The sequence below is a fragment of the Rhinoraja longicauda genome, chromosome 4 (assembly GCF_053455715.1).
Source record: "Rhinoraja longicauda isolate Sanriku21f chromosome 4, sRhiLon1.1, whole genome shotgun sequence".
Classification (NCBI taxonomy): Eukaryota; Metazoa; Chordata; class Chondrichthyes; order Rajiformes; family Arhynchobatidae; genus Rhinoraja; species Rhinoraja longicauda.
Window position 1 is genome coordinate 65360290 of NC_135956.1, and position 22561 is coordinate 65382850.

At 43.4% G+C, this 22561-nt stretch overlaps 1 protein-coding gene across 2 annotated transcripts in view; it reads left to right on the forward strand.

Moving 5' to 3' along the window:
• Nucleotides 1–22561, forward strand: part of LOC144592804 (dual specificity calcium/calmodulin-dependent 3',5'-cyclic nucleotide phosphodiesterase 1A-like) — a 192985-nt gene that overhangs the window by 127112 nt on the left and 43312 nt on the right. For both annotated transcript variants that reach the window (XM_078397892.1, XM_078397891.1), the window contains exons 14-16: nt 706–881; nt 4596–4862; nt 10615–10692. In XM_078397892.1, the coding sequence (XP_078254018.1) occupies nt 706–881; nt 4596–4862; nt 10615–10692 (521 nt within the window). The remainder of the gene's footprint in view (nt 1–705; nt 882–4595; nt 4863–10614; nt 10693–22561) is intronic.

Below are 22561 nucleotides of genomic sequence, written 5' to 3' on the forward strand. Positions count from 1 at the left end.
TAAGAAGGGAGTGAAGCAAAAGAAAGGAAATTATATCCCATGAGGGCATAAACAGAACCTTTCCTTCATGTAATTTGTTATGTACCACAATTAATCCTCACAAGTACAATTATATCTGGAAATTGACAATAGACAATAGACAATAGGTGCAGGAGTAGGCCATTCAGCCCTTTGAGCCAGATGATTTACATGTAGCCTTTGTAAATTAGTGACCTGGTAGTAATCCTCCGTCCTTACTCTTCAAGGGGCAGGTGAGTATCAATGAGGTGAGTGTTCAATTCAGGAACCTGACCCTAACATAGTGGGTAGGTCTTCAGCCTTTTTTTTCTGAGTGTACCTCTCTGGAGAGCTGTAGCATAATATGGACATATTGTATGTGATCCAGTCTCCAATGTCATGATTGGCTGATTAATTTAAAATCTACTTTTTCTTCTGGGGACTGAGGAAATATTCCCAACCTGCATCATTGACCTCTCACCTCCTCACTGCAAGGATGTATCCACTGTCTGCCGTTTTTGTTTCATCTTACCCACTAATTATGTCGCTTATTTAGTTTAATCTCTGTGTACATTAACTTTATAGATTCTTGAGCCATTTTATGACTAATCACTACATATTTCACCCCCCCCCCATTAATGTCTGGGCCATTGTATTTACTTGTTCCTGCTGTTTTACCCTGAATCTGTTCATTTTCCTTGTGTCTAGTCTGAACAGTATTCCATCAACTGACGTGAAACATTCAAACTTGAAGCAAACAGGGGCTGAAGGATGTTCCTCAATAAATTCTTCCCTACTTACTGTGGATGTGAAGAACTTTAAAAGTAGCTGGAATGAAATATTGCAACAAAACCGTGAGAAATGGAAGGCACTGCATGCAAAAGGTTAGCAATGCATTATGCCCTAGGAAATACACGTCTCTTTCATTTCATTTTATGTATTATATATAATGTACAACAGAAAAGGCATAATGACTCACCTTTTCACTGAAGCCTCAACTAACTATTCTGTCCATGCAGGATCCACAACCTAGTGACCTCCTGAGCTAATTGTCATTTCAGTCAGTGGCCAGCTATCTTTCCTGATAATTCATTTATTTACATGTTCAAAGAGACTGCCATGATGTGAAAGTATTTTTCTGTAGCTAGGAACTTTGTGGGCATGGTCACTCATACTATGATTAGTTTAGTTTAGACATATAGCATGGAAACAGGACCTTCGGCCCACCGAGTCCATGCTGACCATCGATCACCCATCTATATACTAAAACTGACCATCGATCACCCATCTATATACTAAAATGTTTGTTTGTTTGTTTGTTCCTGAACTACAGCCAAAACGGTACACGATAGCATGCCAATTTTAGGCCCACCTTACTCATCGTCGTCCCTTTGGTGCTAATGGAAGAAGTTTCATTGAAATCGGTGTTATATTTTTTAAGTTATTCACATTTTAAAGTTTAAATCTATCTCCGAGGGAGGGGGGAGGGAAGGAGGGGGTGGAGGGAGGGAGGGAGGGAGGGAGGGGGAGGGGGGAGGATAAGGGGGGTTGAGGGGGGTGGAGTGGTGGGGAGGCGGAGGGGAGGGGAAGGGGTAGAGGGAGGGGTGGAGGAGGGAGGGAGGGGGGAAGGGAGGGGGGAAGGGAGGGGGGTAGGGGGAAGGGAAGGAGGGAGAGGAGGGGACGGGGAGGGGGGAGAGGGGAGGGGGAGGGGGGAAGGAGAGGGTGCTGCACCAATGCAGGAGAGGTTGGGCCCAACGGGTCCACTTGGTCTAGTTCACACTAGTTCTTTGTTATCCCAGTTTCAAATCCATTCCTTACACACAATGGGCAATTTACAGAGATGAATTGACCCACAAACCCATGTGTCTTTGGGATGTAAGAGGAAACCAGAGTACCCGGAGTTGCTGTTGGAAGCTTACTGGCTCTTGTAATAAGTCTGGAAATGTTTGGTGTTTTCAGCAATTAATTAATCCTTATTCCTGAATCACTTGAGCTGGATAACTTTGCAGCAAATCAACCCTTACTTGTTTTGCGATGAGAAAATAAGCTGAGCAATTTTAATTTGCATTCAGCCAGGCTGTTAAAATTGTCATCAAATAATTAATTATCAATTAATATTTAATGATAGGACAAATCCATTAGATTTAGAAACAAATTAAATAAAATTTCAAAACAAAATTTCCTCTGGAGTTACGACTACTGTGTCCACTATCACTTCAAGAATTTACTGTCAAATTACATCAGCCTCAACATATGTAAAGTGATGTCAAATAATAATGTCAAAAAAGCTTTCGGGCAGCACGGTAGCGCAGCGGTAGAGTTGCTGCTTTACAGCGAATGCAGCGCCGGAGACTCAGGTTCGATCCTGACTACGGGTGCTGTACTGTACGGAGTTTGTACGTTCTCCCCGTGACCTGCGTGGGTTTTCTCCGAGATCTTCGGTTTCCTCCCACACTCCAAAGACGTACAGGTATGTAGGTTAATTGACTGGGTAAATGTAAAAATTGTCCCTAGTGTGTGTAGGATAGTGTTAGTGTGCGGGGATCGCTAGGCGGCGCGGACTTGGTGGGCCGAAAAGGCCTGTTTCCGCGCTGTATCTGAAATATGAAAAAAATATATATATATAAATCAACTAAAATCTTCCATTGGATGCAGAAGTGTGCAAAAATGTTATGAAATGTCTATGCCTGGTCAAGCAATGAATGGCATATCAGTTGCTGCCAATAGAAAGTTGTGAGAAGAACACAAAGAGACTGAAGAAACTGGAATCTGGAGCAGAATGTAAACAGCTTGAAGAACTCGGGTGGGTCAAGTAGCATCTGTGGAGGCAAAAGGGATGTGTCAATGTTTTCTGTTCAGGGCTGGGGTAGGGGAAGAGGAAATATGGCCGGTATTTCGAGCTGGAACCAATTGTCAAATGGATCCAAGTGGAGGAGGGATGGAAAAGGTGAAAAAAGAGAGAGAAACTGGAAAGGTTAGAGTGAGAAAAGAACATAGAAGGTGTGTGGCTTACTTGAAATTGGAAAATGTAATATTTGAATACTCATACCATTGGGTTACAGGATACCCAAGTGAAATATAAGGTGTTCTAGTTTGTGTTAGTGAACATTGTCTAGGAGATCTTAGTTTCTTTGTTCATGAAACATAAGAAAAAAATGGCAAACAGCTACATCAAGTAATTAAGTCAGTAAAGGAGCGTTGGTCTTTATGAAAGGATACATGAGTTACAAAGCCTTTCTATAACGGGTTTTGTTGAGACTACAGCTGGTGCACTGTTTACAGTTTTGCTCTCATTTAAAGAAGGATGTACAGGCTCAGTAGGTTATTGCTGGAATGAGAGGATCCTATGTGAAAAGATTAAGCACAGTGAATCTATTATCTGGAGTCTAAACGAATGACAGATAAATTAATTAAAACACAGGGCCAGGAAAGAACAGATGTTTTAAGGATATTTCACTTAGGCAAAAAGTCTAGATCTAGATGACATGGTTTCAAGATAAGGGGTAGACCATTTAAGATCTAGATGAGGAGAAATTTCTTCTTTCAGCAGGTTGTGACTTCCATGAGCTTTTTTGATGGCTGATCCATTTAACATATTCAAAGTGGGTATACATTTTTGCACTATGTGGGAATTTATAATAGGACAGTAAAGTACTAAAAGATCATCTTACCAAATTTGTACAGAATGGTCAGACTTGTGGGCCATGTAGCTTGCTACACCCATTTATTGTGTTCTGATCAGTGGAATATTGAGAATTCCCAACCATTCCATGTGTGATTTTGCTTTCTAAATTTCATTTTGAAATTTGATTATAAAAAAAATGAATTGATGTCAATAATCCACTGAAACCAATTTTATTCGTGTGTTATCCATCCAATAGTGCACAACATTAGACCCTGAGAAATGTAGGAAAGTTAAAAGTTAAAGGTAAATAATTTAGATATCTATATACTAAAACTCTCATTTGTTTGTTTGTTTGTTCCTGAACCACAGCCAAAACAGTACACGATAGCATGACAATTTTAGGCCCACCTTACTCACCGTCATCCCTGGTGCTAATGGAAGAAGTGTTATATTTTTAAAGTTGTTCACATTTTAAAGTTTAAATCTTTCTCCTTGGGAGGGAGGGGGGGGGGGTGTGGAGGGAGGGAGGGGGGGTGGAGGGAGAGGGGGGAGGAGGGAGGATAAGGGGGGTTGAGGGGGATGGTGGGGGAGGGGGAGGGAAGGAGGGAGGGGGAGGGGAGGGGGAGGAGGGAGGGGGAGGAGGAGGGGATGGAGGAAGGGGAAGGAGGGAGGGAGTGGGGGAAGGGGGGAGCAGGGGAGAGGGGAGGAGGGGAGAGAGGGGAGGAGGGGGAGGGGGGGAGAGGAGGGAGAGGAGGGGGGAGGAGAGGGTGCAGCACCAATGCAGGAGAGATTTGGGCCCAACGGGTCCACTTGGTTTAACAGTGGAAAATGCGCTGTTGATATCAGCATAAGAATTTCTCTGTAATAAATCCAAAGTAATTATTTATGCAGTGTGACTAAAAACTCTCAAAATTGGTCTGGTGTCTGAAGATTGCAAATGTCCTAATGATGTTTCTATGATTTGTTTAATTAGATGCCGAAGAAAAAGCCCAAAGAGAAGCTCAAGAAAAGGCAGAGCAGGAGTCCAAGGAAGCACAAAAGAATGAAAATACAGAGCAACATCAAGATAACAAAGAACAAACAGTTGAACAGGAAAAGAGCAGTGATGAAGAAAAACATTTCACTAACATAAATCCTGTTCATACCACCAGTAAAGATGACAAGTCTAATGAGGAGGAAAGTCATTGTGAAGTAGAGGAAAACACTGAAAATGAAACTGCTGAAGGGAGAGTACAGAATGGTAATTCAAGCCTCATTAGTTTCATTTATGTGCTCAATGTCTTACCAACAGTAATTCTGACACTTCCTATCTATGCCCGTATACCATGGTATTCGCAATAGGGGGAAATGCCATTCATCCTGTCATATTTGTTCCTGCACTGGAACAAAGCAGAACTATTCCCCTTTCCATGCTGATATTTCATTTCTGATATTGGGGCAAGTACTTTCTTTAACCTTTTTTAATAACTTGCCTTGGGTAGATAACTGTAGATGCTGGTACAAATTGAAGGTATCACAAAATGCTGGAGTAACTCAGCAGGTCAGGCAGCATCTCAGGAGAGAAGGAATGGGTGACGTTTCGGGTCGAGACCCTTCTTCAGACTGATTTTGAATTCTTCAGTCTGAAGAAGGGTCTCGACCCGAAACATCACCCTTTGGGTATAGTGAAGGTATTTTCAAGGTTTTGTAGAGCTGAAATCAATTAAAAAGTGCAAAGGTTTGCACCCTTCAGAAATCTGAATCTGAGTCAATTGGTGAAGTGAGCAGAAACATTGCAAATGAAATTAATGCAGATTGTTAACATTCAACTGTCTGTCAGCTTCATTTCTTCATAGATTAATAATAACACATTTAAAGTATGCACAAGGTATTTGATAATGGATTGCATGTACTAGACTTCATTAATGACCAATAGAGCATACAAATATATTTTTGGATTCTAATTCTATCTCTTGAGTTTTGCTGATGAACACTTTGAAATGAGGTGAAATGAGGTGCCAGTTAGATCAGAAAGTGTTGTTTTATTGAAACTGTTAAGGTCTATTTGACTTGCCTCAGAGGAGTTGAAAGATAGATTGATTGGATTGATTCTTGCGTTGAGAAAGCTGAAAAAAGATTGACGAGAATGAACATACTTTTTATCTAATTAAAATCTGAGAGCACCATTGCTCAACATTTCCTCTCTACGTCAGACTGTAATCACCATCTGCTTTAAGAAGACCTCTATCATTCTGGTGCCAAAGAAAAACTAGGTAGAGTGCCTTAATGAATATTGCCTGTGAATCTCACAAAATGTTGGAGTAACTCTCTTGCTTGTAGCTCTGACATCCACTGTCATTAAGTGCTTTGATAGGCTAATCATGACACACATCAACTCCAGCCTTCCACGGAGATGTCAACTAACTGGCCCAACACTTATCCCTGAAACATCTGATTAACAAGTACATCAACATCAGATATGACCTTCTGAGTTAGTTTCACTTTGTAGCCTTCACCGACATCAAATGCCTGTTTATTGACTATAGCTCTGTCCTAAATACCATGATTGCAAACAAACTAATCTCCATCACTTAGACCTAGGACTCAGCACCCCCCCCCCCCCCCCCCCCCCCCCCCCACCCACCCAAACAAAATCTGTTTGTGATTATTAATGATGTTGGTCAATCCTCAGTTGTCAAAATATCAAAAAGCTAACGTGCCAAAGCTTGTTCATGTCTTTACACTTCTTGACATTCATTGGCATGTCAGGCCTGTTGTACTTCGTGGTCCGGTATCTGTTATACCTTTGTTATGACCCTGGACGGACCACAAGTACACGTGTTTAAAAGGTTATTATGCTGGAGCTTAAATCCAGGCTGTTTATTCCGTGGCCACCTGGAACCAGAGTGGCCACCTAATCACCTCATTCTCTTATATAGACATTACTATACAGGCAAACAAAGTAGTCCTTGTGATACAACAAAGTAGTCCCTGCAATATCACAACAAGGCCTATCATTCAATGTTGATGATTTCAGGAAGTTGCGATCTACTTAGGCTTTGCACCAATGGTGGAAAAATTAATATGACCATTAAAGGAAAATCTTGGAAGCAAGAATTTTGAATGCTTTTTTCAAAACTACAGAACAATCCTACATTCAAAGATAGGCATTCCATCTTTGCTGTGTCGGCATTCTTCAGAGATGACCTGTTAGTTTATCATTATCTATGCTAAATAACTTGAAAGCAATTGTAGACAACCACATGAAGTTTTGATCTAAGCCATCACAGACGCAGTTCTTCTTCTGAGTCCAGAACAAGGGGCCACAGTTTAAGAATAAGGGGTAGGCCATTTAGAACGGAGATGAGGAAGAACTTTTTCAGTCAGAGAGTGGTGAAGGTGTGGAATTCTCTGCCTCAGAAGGCAGTGGAAGCCAGTTCGTTGGATGCTTTCAAGAGAGAGCTGGATAGAGCTCTTAAGGATAGCGGAGTGAGGGGGTATGGGGAGAAGGCAGGAACGGGGTACTGATTGAGAGTGATCAGCCATGATCGCATTGAATGGCGGTGCTGGCTCGAAGGGCTGAATGGCCTACTCCTGCACCTATTGTCTATTGTCTATTGTCTATTGAAATGTGATAACTATATATGCAACCAAGCAATGCCATTTGACACAGCCATTTTAATTAACTGTCACACTAAGATCTTAAATCACAGCATCACACAAAGTGCACAAAACATATCAATTGTTAAACCCTCAAGATACCACCCGCGATCACTTATTATGAATGGAGAACTTCAAGATCACTCAAGTAACTGATCAACTCCAGATGCGTATAACCCTCAAATTGTCACGCATTCACTCTCACAAGAATAGAAACCAGTCTCATATCCAAGTGATGTCATAATCAGGATATAAAAGGTCAAATCAAATCAAGTTTATTAATTTATACATAAGTATGGCGAGGAATGACTACAATGAAAATCTTCCGTGCAGAAGCATCACAAGCACGATGATTCAGACAACACACAAAAACATAAATTATACATAAAGGTATACATGAATTACACATATATTCTGCAAAAGTAAAAAGAAAATGGCTGTGCAACAAATAAGACATCAGTTGAAAACATTAGAGAACAAGTCCATGGTCGTGCATGTGGTGGTCCATCATGATCCATTGCTGAGACAGGATTAGTATTGTGCAGGTCAGTTCAAGAAGCTGATGGGTGTAGGAAAGATGTTGTTCCTGAACCACCTACTGCAACAAGAAGTAATCATGGCCCAGATGGTGAGGATCCTTCATGATTGAGTCAGTGCCTCATATCGATGCTTTTAATGGTGGAGAAGGCTGTACCTGTGAAGGACAGGCTGAATCCGTCGCTCTGTGCAGACTCCAGCATTAAATTGACATACAAGGCCATGATGTAACTAGTCAGGATAGTTTCTACAGTAACTCTGCAGGAGTTTGCTATAGTATTCTGTATTATAAGATCTGTAGTATAGGATCGACTAAGCTTATATTCACTGGAATTTAGAAATATGAGAGGGGATCTTATAGAAACATATTAAATTCTTAAGGGATTGGACAGGCTAGATGCAGGAAAAAAAATCCCGATGTTGGGGGAGTTCAGAACCAGGGGTCACAGTTTAAGAATAAAGCATAGGCCATTTAGGACTGAGATGAGGAAAAACTTTTTCACCCAGACAATTGTGAATATGCCACAAAAGGCAGTGGTGGCCAATTCACTGGATGTTTTCAAAAGAGAATTAGATATGGCTTTTGGGGCCAACGGGATCAAGGGATATGGGGAGAAAGCAGGAACGGGGTACATTTTGGATTAACAGCCATGAACATATTGAATGATGGTGCTGGCTCAAAGGGCCGAATGGCTTACTCCTGCACCTATTATCTATGTTTCTACGTATTCAGCGACATGTCGAATCTCGTTCAACTTCTAAAACAATGTCTTTGTGGTTATATCTATGTGCTACATTTGTTTTGTAGGGTTGGTTCATGGAAACACTTCCAAAGCATCATTAAACAAAAAGAAAAGAAGAATAAATGGAAGTTTAGGAAATTAGAATGTACCTTTTCAGTTAAGGCAGATGTGAAAGGGATGGAGTGTTGTTATGGTATTCTTTGTGATTATCAATGATATCAGTCAATTCCCAACTGTAAAAATTGTAATTTTTCCATCTTTAAAAGCTACCGGCCAAGATTGAATTTTCATGCTGCCCAGCATTCCCCAAGCAGCGATGATGGACAACAGCCTGGCATTTAACTGTGTTGATTTCACAAAGTGGTCGCTTGAGTGCTTTGAAAAATGACATTCTTTGTGGCTCTTAGAAATGTTTGTTCCCATGTTAATGATGAAATACACATAATGTTCTAAGACATAGAGGCATGGTTGCCTCATTCTTATCTTGTATCCTGTTACACATTCATTAACCTATACATTACCATCTTTTCCTTTGCTTGCAAAAGGAATTACCATTGCTTTTCCTTTCAGCCCAGCTAACAATGGCTACTTAGCACTGCAGGGTTTTTAATTCACAGTCTGTGTTGGGCACTAAAATGTGAATTAAATGCCACAGTTCCAAAGTATATATGCATGACCAAAGAGAGCTGGATGCAGATGTATATAGATCCTCAAGCCACAAGAGACTGCAGATGCTGGTAGCTTGAGCAAAAACGGAACTGCTGGAGTAACTCAGCAGGTCAGGCAGCATCTGTGGAGGCAAATGGACAGTCTGAACAAGGGTCACAGACTAAAACATTGCCTGTCCATTTTCCTCAGCATATGTGGCCTGACCTGCTTAATTCCTCCAACAAAGTGTAATTTTTTGCATAAATCCGTGTAAATTGAAGAATGGATTGGTAACATGTGGGATACTGGGATACAATAACAGATTATAAAAGCAGGGAAGTTATGCTGAACCTGTGCAGGACAATTGGAGTATTGCATCCAATCCACAGTCTTGAGGCTGTCCAATCCACAGGCTGTGAGGGTCCTGGAGAGAGTGCAGAAAATATTGACTTGAATGATTCCGGTGAAGAGAAATTTCAGCTATAAGGCCTGACTGGAGAAGATGGAGCAAAGAATGTTGAGAGGAGATTTGAGAAAAACACAAAGTGCTGGATGGACCTAGTGAGTCAGGTAGCAACTATGGAGGCAATGAACACATGATGTTTTGGGTTGGGTCCTTTCTTCAGATTGATGGAGTAGGGGGTAGAAAGCTAGAAAAGAGAGCTAGACAGCTAGACAAACCCTGGCAAGTGATAGGTGGATACACGAGGAAGGATGATTGATGGATGGATGGGGTAAGTGACAAATGTTAGAGGTGAAAAGGAGATAAAAGGGAATCAGATGAGGAGGGAAGTGGAGGAGTGAAGCTGGAGGGAGGGATATGGGTGGAAGGGGGCATGAGGAAAGGGTGAACAATGGAAATAAAAAGGAAATGGAGAACTTCAGTATGGGAGTGTGGGAAGGAAGGGAAAGGAGCAGAGGGTGGGGGGTGGGGAGGGAGGGGTAGGAGATGGTGGGAGGCATGTGTGGGTACTGGGGTGGGGATGGAGAGCACGGGAAAGAAAGAGGCAGTGGATGGGTATCGGGGGGGGGGGGGAGATTTGATGGTGGGATTTATATTAAAAAAGCACCTAGAAGCCGCTCCAATTAAGAATAATTTGAAGATCAGCTGACACAATATTCATATTTTGGGCAAAAGACGCGTGTGTAACAAAACCTTTTTGATTCAGAGAGTAGTTGTAAGCTGAAATTCTGATAGAAATAATGTTGGTTATTACCTTCAAAAAGAAATTGGACAGGATATTGAGAGAGAATAATTGGCAGTGAGATTTCACTGTACAAGAAGGTGGCATTGACCCAAAGGGCCAGATGGAGGCCTCCTGTGCCATAACTTTTGCATCATTAAATCTCGAAGTGAATGGATTTAGCAATCTACATCCATATAAATGTTCTAATGTTGTAGTGATGTTCTATGTTTAATTTTAGGTGAGGGAAGACATGCCAATGCAAAGGCAGAAGAACATGAGGACACCGGTGGGAGAAGTAGCCAGTTGGAAACACAAGGTAGGTGTACATTTCTGCATATTATCAAGAGTCATAATCTATTCCAACACTATATAACCCATGTGTAGGAAAGAACTGCAGATGCCGGTTTAAACCAAAGATATACACAAAATGCTGGAGTAAGTCAGCGGGACAGGCAGTATCTCTGGAGAGAAGGAATGGGTGACATTTCGGGGCAAGACCCGAAGAAGGGTCTGAAGAAGGGTCTCATCCCGAAAAGTCACCCATTCTTTCTCTCCAGCGATGCTGCCTGTCCCTCTGAGTTTCTCCAGCATTTTGTGTCTATCTTCACTACATAACCCATGTTCTGTAACTCAAGTAATGCATTTTGAATGTACAAGACATACATAGATGGCCAGGGCCATCAAACAGGATTTTATCTCTACAAGGACTATTAGTGCTTCCTACCTGTACTGTCACAGATAGTTAGAACTGCAGCAGGTAAAGTAGTGAAAGACACAGTCAAATCATTTAAGATCGAGTCACAGTTACATGCCGAAAGATGGATCTATAGCCAGAGAACAATGAACCTACTGAAAAATGTTTTCATCTTGTGCAATAACTATTCACTTGTTGAACTTCTTTAAATGAGAGTTGGTATTACTTCAAAGCATCTTGCACAGTATTACAATTGAATGAGCCTAATAAATTAATCAGTTCTTAACCTGCCCATCACTGGTGCACCAAAGGATTTGGTTTATTACCATATCAAAATCAAATTAAATTTAAAATCAAATTTCTAAATAATTAAATATGAATGAATCAACATTTAGTCAGTAAATAAAATGATGACCAAATAAACAGTAATGAATGAAAAGAGCAATTATTCTCCCCCCCCCTCCCCCTCCCCCCCCGATAGATAACTCCAAACTAATAAATACCATTCAAAAGTGCTGATATAATTTTGGTTTGGTTTCCGCTGGCTGAAAATATAGCCTGGAAGCAAACATACACAAATGTGAATGGCAGAAGATAATTTAGTGTATCAAGCCTCTTGCATTACAATTACATTGTTGTTTATGCCCAAGGCTCTCTTGCTGAGAAGCAAACAAATGTAGCTCAAAACACAAAGCCAATTAATCAGGGAGAAAAATTGAAGTTTTCTTTTCATTATCATAAAAGAACAAAGTTAATGCAAAATGCATGTTATTGATATGAATGTATTAAAAATATTACCATGCCAATCTCCTCCTAAAGCTATGCAGTGAATTTTGACCAACTATGCAAACACTTTCCCTGGAACTACTCTATTCTGATAAAGTAAGCTCTAAATTGTCCTGCATTGTTTATGTGAGCTAGATCTAAAAAGATTGCAGGTGAATAAAATTGTAATTAACTTAGAAGGGAAAAAACATAAAAGTTGCCTTTACAGATCAGGGTTGTAGGGAAAGTTGTAGTGCTAAAAACAAAACTTCTTGCGGAACTCACAGGGCAAGGTTGCATCTGTGGAGGGAAATTGACAAATTATGCATCCGGCTGGGACCCTTCTTCAGATCCAATACCGTCTGTCTGTTTTTCTCCACAGATTCAGCTTGGAAAAGCTCTAGCTTGGAAAAGCTCTAGCTTGTTCTTTGCTGAAGATTCCAGCATCTGCAATCTCTTGTGTCTCCAAGTGATTGTGCTGATTGCATTAATGTATAACCTGCCAGTTTAAGGCCAAAGGTGGGAAAGGGCGTTGTGATTTGTGCAGTTCTCTACATTGGAGATGTTGTACGGTGAAGATCATGTCTACTGCGTCTCTAGGTAGATAGAATCAATACAGTGATTCGGGGAGCAGCTCTTTGACTGTTGGGTGACGAAGCATAGAATAACCCTGGTGATGACTTTCCTATGACAGACAGCCAGGGGGCTCCACAATCAGACTTGACTTTGTTCTTGAAGATGATTATGATTATAGCATCACTGAAGTTTTAGGATTTTAGTGAGCTGTCCGAGAAAAGCTACCGAATGCAGTCCCTGAGAGTTTTGACATTGATTTTGAGGCAACACTTCTATTTTGGGCCAAGTGGTTGGGGATAGTAGTAATCATTGATACCTATCATAATGTGCGTGATGCATTCTCCTCCCCCTACAATGATATAATCTAACAGATATCAATGAGGGTGTTGCCATGACATCTTGTGTTGACACTGGGCTTGTAGGAGTTAAACCTTAATTATTTGATTATCAGCCCTTGTCAGAGAGTTGCATCCCTTCACACTTGTATTGAAGTCGTGCAAGAAGATTAGTTTGTCCCTTTGGTATATGGATCAGGATTTCATTATGTATCAGTATTGAAATCCACCTGAATCTCAACTGTAGTTTCCAGGGTTGGAAGATATCAATTGGTGACCAAAGCATGGTGGCTCCTTTAATGACCTTGTAATGAGGCCTTCACTAATTCTGCAGGGACAATTGTTGAAATGCAGGATTAATCATTTGTTGATGGCAACGTGCAGCCCATGAAGACAGCAATATGTTTGCTTTTCTCATCCAGAAGGTGCACCAGTTTCTTGTTGTTTAAAATGGCATTCTCCTGCCTGATGTGTTTCACTCCTCAAACTATGATAGAAATATCAAAATGATTTGAACACAGTTTAAGGCATTGCTAATGAAGAAGTGTAAATATATGGTGACATTAAGAAAACAAATGAAAAGAAAACTTAGCTAAATTCACCTATTTAATGAACACGTGCAACTCTATTCAAATGAAGAGACGGTGTTCGATGCATCGATTCTGACTGGCATAAAGCTGAGGGTCTAGGTATGAAGTGTTTTTCATCCCCTCAGTACCATAAGGTCATGGATTGCACTTGGACTCAGTATGCCCAGGGGCACAATAGGATGTCATATGCACTTGTGCCTGTACTTCCATGCTACAGGGTTTAGGTAATCTCTATCTGTAGATGTTCACACTAACCAGTCCAATACAACTTCACCATGAGTATTTTTCAGAAGCTGCTTAGTTCATGACCTTGATAAGATCAGTGAGTTGGTACCCAAATGTAATAATTGCAATTGAACCAGTTGGTGAACAGAGAATGTTAGTTCAGTTGTGCACATTGTTGCTGATCAGTGGTGGCAATGTGGACATATTTAAGGTAACTTTCTGCTGTAGAGATACCCAAGGTGAATGAGTGTTCAACCCTCACGGTAACTGTTAATTCAGCCACATTGATTTTTTTTACAGTCCATTAATGTCTCTCTTCTTTTACAAGGTGTCAACTGATGTGGCAGACAGAAAAGAACAAATTCACACAACCCAATCTTTATTAATCCTTAGAATGCTGAAAGTATTCAACTCTCACAACACAATGACCTTGAATTTAAATCATTATCACTGCTCAATATATTAAATTTACTAAACTCATGGTTCATACTCAGATACTACCCATGTGAGATGAACTGCCTAGGATCACTTTGATGGATTATAGTCTTCTCTGAATTTTGTACTCGAGCTTTGCTCATCCTTCAATGTTAGTTGTTCCTAGGTTGTCACTGCTGATATACTCATAGAGTCATGGAGAGATGCTCAGCCTATCGAGTCTGTACCAACTATCAACTATCCATTTTTACACTAATCCTCCATTTATCCTATTTTTTGCTTCACCACTTTCTTCAACTCCCCCAGATCCTACCACTAATCTACATACCATGGGTAATTTATGGTGGTCAATTTATCTAAAAACCTGGATGCCTTTATGATGTGTGACGAAACTGGAACACCTGGAGGAATCCCGTGGAGAATTTGCAAACCCCACCCAAACAACACCCGATGTCGGGTTTGATCCCTGGTCTCGGGCACTCTGAGGAAGCGGCTGTACGAGCTGCACAACTGTGCCGCCCCATACTCAGTGTTTCTTTTATATATTTTAACATCAATCTTTAAGAATGCTGCGGGGGTTTCGACACCTCAACTGAGCCAATATGACATAGAGGAACATAGAATTGATTGCTCGTGACAGTTTTCTCTCTTGGGATTCATAGCTACTTCTTCCCACACAAGTATATCATTGTTTTAATCTAGTCCTCTATTACCTTTTATTAGGTTAGTCAAAAAAAAGCTCTTTTGTCTGTTTTTGAGACCTTGGATGGGAAATGTGTTTTTTCAGAGGTAATTTCTTATCTTACTACAAAGTGGTTATTGTCTGATTGTTTTCACGTTATTGGGCTCTGAGACCTTAAGTCCAGCAAAGCCAGGTGACTCCCAAGTGAGAATAATGGCAATGAGGGAACATTACTTTACAACTTTATTTCTTTATCTCATGAATGTCACATTTCAGTCAATTTACGCAGTTAAATTATCATGATGGATTTTCAATGCAGTTCCTGTTTCATAATTCTGAATTCAATCAATGCCAGAGAACACTTCCAATTAAGCTGTTACTAATCCTCTTAGCATTCTCAGAGAACTCCATGGACCATTAATTATCCTTAGATGTGACTTGTTCAAATTAAAAACACTGTCCAGTCTACTGCACTGAAACATTTTTAACCCACTGTATTGTTCTCTTCTCACAATAACATGTTGTTCATATAAAGTTGACTTCTTTCCCCAATATCTTTGTACAAATCTTTGTACATGTTGAGCTGCCAGCCACCTATTAAATTGAAAAAATAGGAATTTCAGACATTACCCAAGCCTAAAACTACAGCACAGTTCCTCCCCACATGTACTTATGGACAGCCTAGACAGACCAACAAGCATTTGGGAGATCAGTGGGTTGGATTTGGAGTAAAGCTGCAGGAAGAGGACATGACTGGATGGTGTGATCTGCAATGATAGATGCCGCGTTCTTGAGGCAGAACTTCATGTCGTCTTTTGATGCTTTCAGCTTATAAGAGGACATGCCCGTTTTATATTTTGCTAGTGCTTCTTTTGGCTCTGCATCCACCTGCACCCTACTCCCTCCAGCTAATTAAACATTTAGGAAAGATAGGCAAAGAGGAAAAAGGAGTGGGATCGCATTGCTAATAGGGTTGACAGCAATGTAGAACTTTGAAGCAATATAGATCATCAGATGATGGTATACAATTACAATTGGTTTGGGAAGAGCTAAGAAGGAATGAAGCAGAAAACATTGTTGGGTGTTATTTATCAGCCTCCGAATAATAGTTGTGAGTGCACAATATAAATTTGTAAAATTGGAAGCACTTTTAACAGGAGAGTACAATAATCATGGAGGACTTTAATCTACACGTAGATTAAGCAATTGGGCATTTAAAGAAATCATATGTAATTTGCAACAAGTACACATTCTCTTGTGGCACAAAAAATATAAACAGGAAATATAGACTGAACATGGATTACAAAGGGAATTAAAGAAAATCTTTAGGAATGAATTTTTGAAGTTGCCAGCAAAAGGAGAAACTTGAAGGTTATGGGCATTTTAGAAATCGGCAGGTGAACCAAGAAATTGAAAAACTAGTGAAAAGCAAATAAAAAATGTTTTAAGTTCTATGTAAATGGATATTAATTAACACTTTCGCTTTGCACTGTGTCAGAAGTAAAATAGCCTGTTTCCCTATTGTACATTGAGGAGTCAATGAGGAAACAAACTATTTCAGATTTAATACAACAAGGAAGCGCTCATTAATATATATTTTGTAAATAGGTCTGTGGGAAAGAGTAACTATGATATTTTGAAAAATTGAAAGTGATGTAGTTCTTATTTAAGGCTTAATAAGGCTTATTTGAAATAAAAATCACTAAAATGAATGACAGTGGATAAGCTATGAACCGCATTTGAAGTTTAACGATATGATTTGCAACAAATGTACATTCCTTCAAGGCAAAAAGCGTAGATTAGAGGAAAAATTAAAGATAGTAAGATCTAAGAAAAAGGCTATAAAGTTGCCAGCTGATTGTGAGCATTTTAGAATTCAGCAAAGTTGACCAGGAAATTGAAAGAGAAAGGAAAAATAGAATATGACAGCAAAACAGACAAAAACAGTTAAGAAAAAGAATGCAAGAGTTTCTTGTTACAAGGAAAAGATTGGTCTTGGCAAATGTGGGTTTCTCACTTTGGCTTCTTCATTTAGGTGCCCTCAGAGGGCAACTATGGTGGTGTTTGTTCAGAGTCAGTGAAGAATGCCAACACCGTCAACTCTTTGACAATATCGGAATTTTAGACTGCTCGGCAATTTTAATATAGGCAATGAGTTTTTACCTGGTCAGCAATGAGCTGAGCACACTTGAAATTTAAAAAAATTGCCATGCCAGCTGTGTACAAATCCTGGAAAATAGGCCAGGTACTGTCTGTTCTCTGTTCAGATATCGGCACAGAGGCAATCTTGTTGGACTTTGGAACTAATACTGTTGATGTCTCCCTGTTTGCTGCACCTTTAATAGCACACCATGTTCCTTCTCCTTTAGTTGGTCCTCTTCTGTTGTATATTGGTTTTGTACCTTGCCAACTGCCAATATGCATCTTATGCCTTTTTATGCTGCTGCCTAAAAGAATCCTTGAATATGTACTGCAGCAGAACTTTGTCCCGATCTGCATATGTTTTAATTAGACTTACTTAGACCATTCGAATCTAATTGTCTTTAACCAGTCTGCTCAGAAAGTTTAGCCTGCCAGGATCATTTGCAATTTGATTCCCTATGAACAGCAACTCTCCCAGTGCCTCACTGAATGTATGCTGGTAACGTATTGCTGCTGGTTGATGCTGAATCCCTGACTGTGTATGTCTCATCCACTGTGTAAGCACATGTTTATATCTTTGCTTTTTGGATAATATTGGACTGCAACTGGCTGCTTTCATTTGTTTATTTTGCCTTTACAAATCCATGTTGTGTATAATCACTTAATTGAAACAACAACCTGTCCTGAGGTGACACAGTTGAGCTGATTTTTTAAAAATCACCTCCTCATGGGAGGTGTGTGTTACTGGCAAAGCCATTATTGTCCATTTTTGTTGAATTGAGGAGACATTTGAGAGTTAATCTTGTTGCTGAATATGGAGTTACACACAGGTCAGAGTGGATAAAGAATGCAGGTTTCCTCCCCTGGAGGCAATTGTGAACCAAATGGGTTTTATACAGCAATCTGCTAATTTCATGGTTACGATTACAGAGATCAGTTCGGTTTCTAAAACGATTCCAAGCCAATTTAATTCCTAAAAATTTGATTTGCCTGTTGTCAGGGTGAAATTTAAGTCGATGTAACATTCAAATGAGTGAAGACCACCAATGATCTACTCCTGCTCTTATTTTTAATGTCACTATGTTCTTGTTTGAACTTGTGACCCTGGATCAATGGTCAGGAACAGCTGCACTCTTCAATACTCCCCTTCAGAACCGTGACAACAATGGATGGGTTTCCTGCCTTCATTTCCACGTGGCCAAGGTTACAGAAAATGCTGCTGTTGTAGCGACCATAGAGAATGGTCCAGGTCGTCGAACCCTCGGATTGGCCAGCGAGGTCACGTGTGAACGCGACCATGGGGATTGGTCCAAGGAGCGACATCGCTGATTGGCCAGCGATGTCATGTGCGCGTTTGGCGCCCGAAATAGCCAGTTCGGCGAAGTCTTCGAAAGAGACAGTAAGTTTTTGATGGTTGTCCTTTACCTTGTTGTTTAACTCTGTATTCGAATATTGCGGCTGCAATAAACTTCCTTTACAACCAACAAGTTTTCGGACTCGCCATATTGGTGACCCCGACGTGATCTGGACGATCACCGACTAAGCAGGAACCCGACGCCTCGTTGACGATGACCGCGCCGGGCACACCGGAGTTAAGCGCGGAAAGCGTTCACCTTCCGTTGTTTTGGACGCACGCACCGCAAGCTTGGTTTATACACACCGAAGCTCAATTTCACATAAAGAAGATATCGGACGAATCCACGATGTACTACTACCTCGTCAGCGCTCTATCGCCGGACACGACCAAGCGCGTGATGCGGTTTATCGTGAATCCACCTGCGGAAAGCAAGTACGAGGCCATGAAGAAAGTATTACTGCGAATCTTCGGGTTTAATAAGCATGGTGGTGCGGCAAGACTTCTGCACCTACCGGATCTTGGAGACCAACTGCCTTCCGTCCTCATGTCCGAAATGATGATGCTAGCCGGTGAGCATACGGATTGCCCTATGTTCGAACAGGCATTCCGCGAGAGACTTCCTGAGGATGTCCGACTGCTGCTCACGGATTGTTCTTTTAAGGACCCCGAAGCATATGCAGCGAGAGCGGACGCGCTCATAGCGGCAAAAAACAAGGCAAGCGGTTCGATCAACAAGGTCTCGACATCAGTGACCAAGCCACAGCGACGGCAAGATGGCGCCACGTCTCCCGCCAATTCTCCGAAAGCCCGCCAAAAAGATCCGCACAAGCGCGGCTGGTGCTATTATCACCTACGATGGGGTAGCGAATCCCGCAACTGCCGTTTGCCTTGTACCTTCGCGGGAAATGCCTCGGCCGATCGTACATAGGGGCAGTTACGATTGGCCAGAACCGGCGCCTCTATGTCCATGATCGATTCACGGACACAGAATTTTTGGTGGACACGGGAGCCATCGTCAGCATAGTGCCGCCGACCGACCTCGAAACCAGATCGGGTAAGACAGGTCCCACCCTCATCGCGGTTAATGGCAGCCCAATTCGCACTTTCGGTATACGGAAGATGTCCCTTGTGTTAGGCCTCCGCACGTACGAATGGCCATTCATCATAGCCGACGTCAAACAAGCGATCCTGGGCGCAGATTTTCTCTGGGCTTTTTCACTGGTCCCTGATGTCCGCGGTAACGACCTCCGACCCTCCGCCGAAGATGAGCACGTCGCTCCGACAATCGCCTCCTCGCCCAGCCCTACTGTCCAGGCCGTCGTCGCGGCCCCCGACTCGTACGCTGAGATTCTGGCAGAGTTTCCAGAGCTGCTCATTCAACGTTTTGACACGCCTTCGGCCAAGCACGGCGTGGTCTATCACATCCGCACCGAAGGCCCTCCCGTTTTCGCTTGGGCCAGGAGACTACCGCCAGACAAACTGGTGGTGGCACGGGCGGAGTTCAGGAAGATGGAGGAAATGGGAATTGTCCGTCAGTCTGACAGCCCGTGGGCCTCGCCGTTACATATGGTCTCCAAGGCATCTGGGGGGTGGAGACCATGTGGCGATTATCGGCGTCTCAATGCTGTCACCACGGCTGATCGCTACCCCATACCGCACCTACAGGACTTTTCATCTGGGCTGGAAGGAGCGGTGGTGTTTTCCAAAATCGATTTGGTGCGAGGATACCACCAGATCCCGGTGCGACCGGAGGACATACAGAAAACTGCAACGATTACTCCGTTCGGGTTGTTTGAATGGTTGCGTATGCCTTTCGGTTTAAAGAACGCGGCACAGGCTTTCCAACGACTGATGGACCGCGTGGGCCGGGGTTTACCCTTTTTGTTTATTTATTTAGACGACATCCTGGTCGCCAGCCCCTCAGTGCAGGAACACCAGGCCCACTTGCGGACCGTGTTCCAGCGGCTCCAAGACCACGGGCTCATTATCCAACCCTCCAAATGTCAATTCGGCCTTCCTGCTCTTGATTTTCTAGGGCACAGAATTACCCCTGCCGGCGCCTCCCCTTTGCCCGAGAAGGTGGAGGCTATCCGGGCATTTCCCAGGCCCACCACAGTAAAAGGGCTACAGGAGTTCGTAGGCATGGTTAATTTCTACCATAGGTTCGTTCCGGCAGCTGCGCGGGTCATGCGCCCGCTTTTCCAATGCCTTGCAGGGAATCCGGTAGAGTTGATATGGTCCCCGACCGCAGAGACGGCTTTTACAGCAGCTAAGGCAGCCTTGGCAGACGCCACCATGTTGGTCCATCCGAGCCCCTCCGCCCCCACGGCCCTGACGGTTGACGCCTCTGACGTGGCGGTGGGCGGGGTTCTGGAGCAGCAGGTCGGTGGCCGTTGGCAGCCTTTAGCGTTTTTCAGCCGGCAACTAAATTCGGCCGAGCTGAAGTATAGCGCATTTGACCGAGAGCTTCTGGCTCTCTATTTAGCTGTTCGTCATTTCAGGTACTTCCTCGAGGGCCGCCCATTTGTGGCCTTTACGGACCACAAACCATTAACATTTGCTTTTTTGAAATTGTCTGACCCATGGTCGGCCCGCCAGCAGCGGCACCTGACTGCTATCTCCGAATTTACCACCGATGTCCGTCATGTCGCGGGTAAGCTTAATGCCGTTGCTGACGCCCTGTCTAGACCCGCTTTTCCCCCTATTTCGGCGGTGGACTGCGAAGTGGATCCCCAGGAGCTTGCGAAGGCACAGCTTCTAGCGGATACCGTTTCGGCATACCGGTCCACCACTTCGGGATTGAAGTTGGCCCAGGTAGCTTGTGGGTCGGAAGGCACAAAAGTCTGGTGCGATGTTTCTCTTCCCCGTCCCAGGCCGGTAGTACCGCCCTCCCTTCAGCGCCGGGTTTTCGATGCCATTCATGGGCTGGCGCACCCGTCCATCCGCTCCACCTCTGCCTTGGTAGCAGCTCGGTTTGTCTGGCATGGCCTACGGAAACAGGTAGCGGGTTGGGCACGTTCCTGCGTTCCCTGTCAGACCGCTAAAGTCCTGCGCCACGTCCAGCCCCCCGTACAGGATTTCGAGGTCCCAGCAGTTCGTTTTTTCCACATCCACGTGGATTTGGTCGGGCCTTTGCCTTCCTCCCGGGGCTACACCCACCTCCTCACGGTGGTGGATCGATTCACCCGGTGGCCAGAGGCTTTCCCATTGTCTGATATTTCGTCAGCGTCTTGTGCTAGGACTTTGGCCCTTCATTGGGTAGCTCGTTTCGGGGTCCCGGCAGTTATTACCACTGACAGAGGGCCACAGTTCACTTCGTCCCTCTGGGCCGCGCTCGCAGAACTGTACGGTTCCAAGTTACAACCCACTACTGCATATCACCCCCAGGCAAATGGACTCGTAGAAAGGTTCCACCGTCAACTTAAGGCATCCCTCAGTGCAAGGCTTGAAGGCCCGGACTGGGTAGACCAGCTCCCTTGGGTTCTTTTGGGCATCCGGACTGCTCCTAAGCTAGATCTCGGTGCGTCGTCCGCGGAGCTAGTATATGGCTCGACACTTCGAGTACCCGGAGATTTGTTTCCGGACCTTTCAGACCAGCTGCCTACAGTCCCATCAGTGTTAGCATCTCTCCGGGAACGGGTGGGCTCCCTGGCCCCAGTTCCAACTTCACATCATGGGTGTCCCATGGTACATGAACCGCCTTCCCTGAAGGACTGTGAGTTTGTTTTTCTGCGTAAAGATGCCCATCGCGCCCCGTTGCAGAGGGTCTATCAAGGGCCGTTCCGGGTTTTGCGTAAGGGAACGGCTACCTTCACCTTAGACATGTGCGGCAAGAGTGAGCTCGTCTCGGTGTCCCGGCTCAAACCTGCACATTTGGATCCGGATCAACCAGTCCTGGTCGGTCAAACCCCTAGGAGAGGCCGACCTCCGTTAGTTCCGCTCAGTCCAGGACCCCCCGTTCCGACAGTTCCTCCAGGACCCCCCGTTCCGACAGTTCCTCCAGGACCCCCCGTTCCGGTAGTTCCTCCAGGACCTCCCGTTCCGGCTGTTCCGCCAAGTCCGGAACCCCCGGCTCCTGTGGTTCAGGCTGTCCCTCTCCGTACTCGTTATGGTCGCGAAATCCGGCTCCCTGCTAGGTTCCGCACCTCGGGTTCTGGGGGGGGTCATGTAGCAACCATAGAGAATGGTCCAGGTCGTCGAACCCTTGGATTGGCCAGCGAGGTCACTTGTGAACGCGACCATGGGGATTGGTCCAAGGAGCGACATCGCTGATTGGCCAGCGATGTCATGTGCGCGTTTGGCGCCCGAAATAGCCAGTTCGGCGAAGTCTTCGAAAGAGACAGTAAGTTTTTGATGGTTGTCCTTTACCTTGTTGTTTAACTCT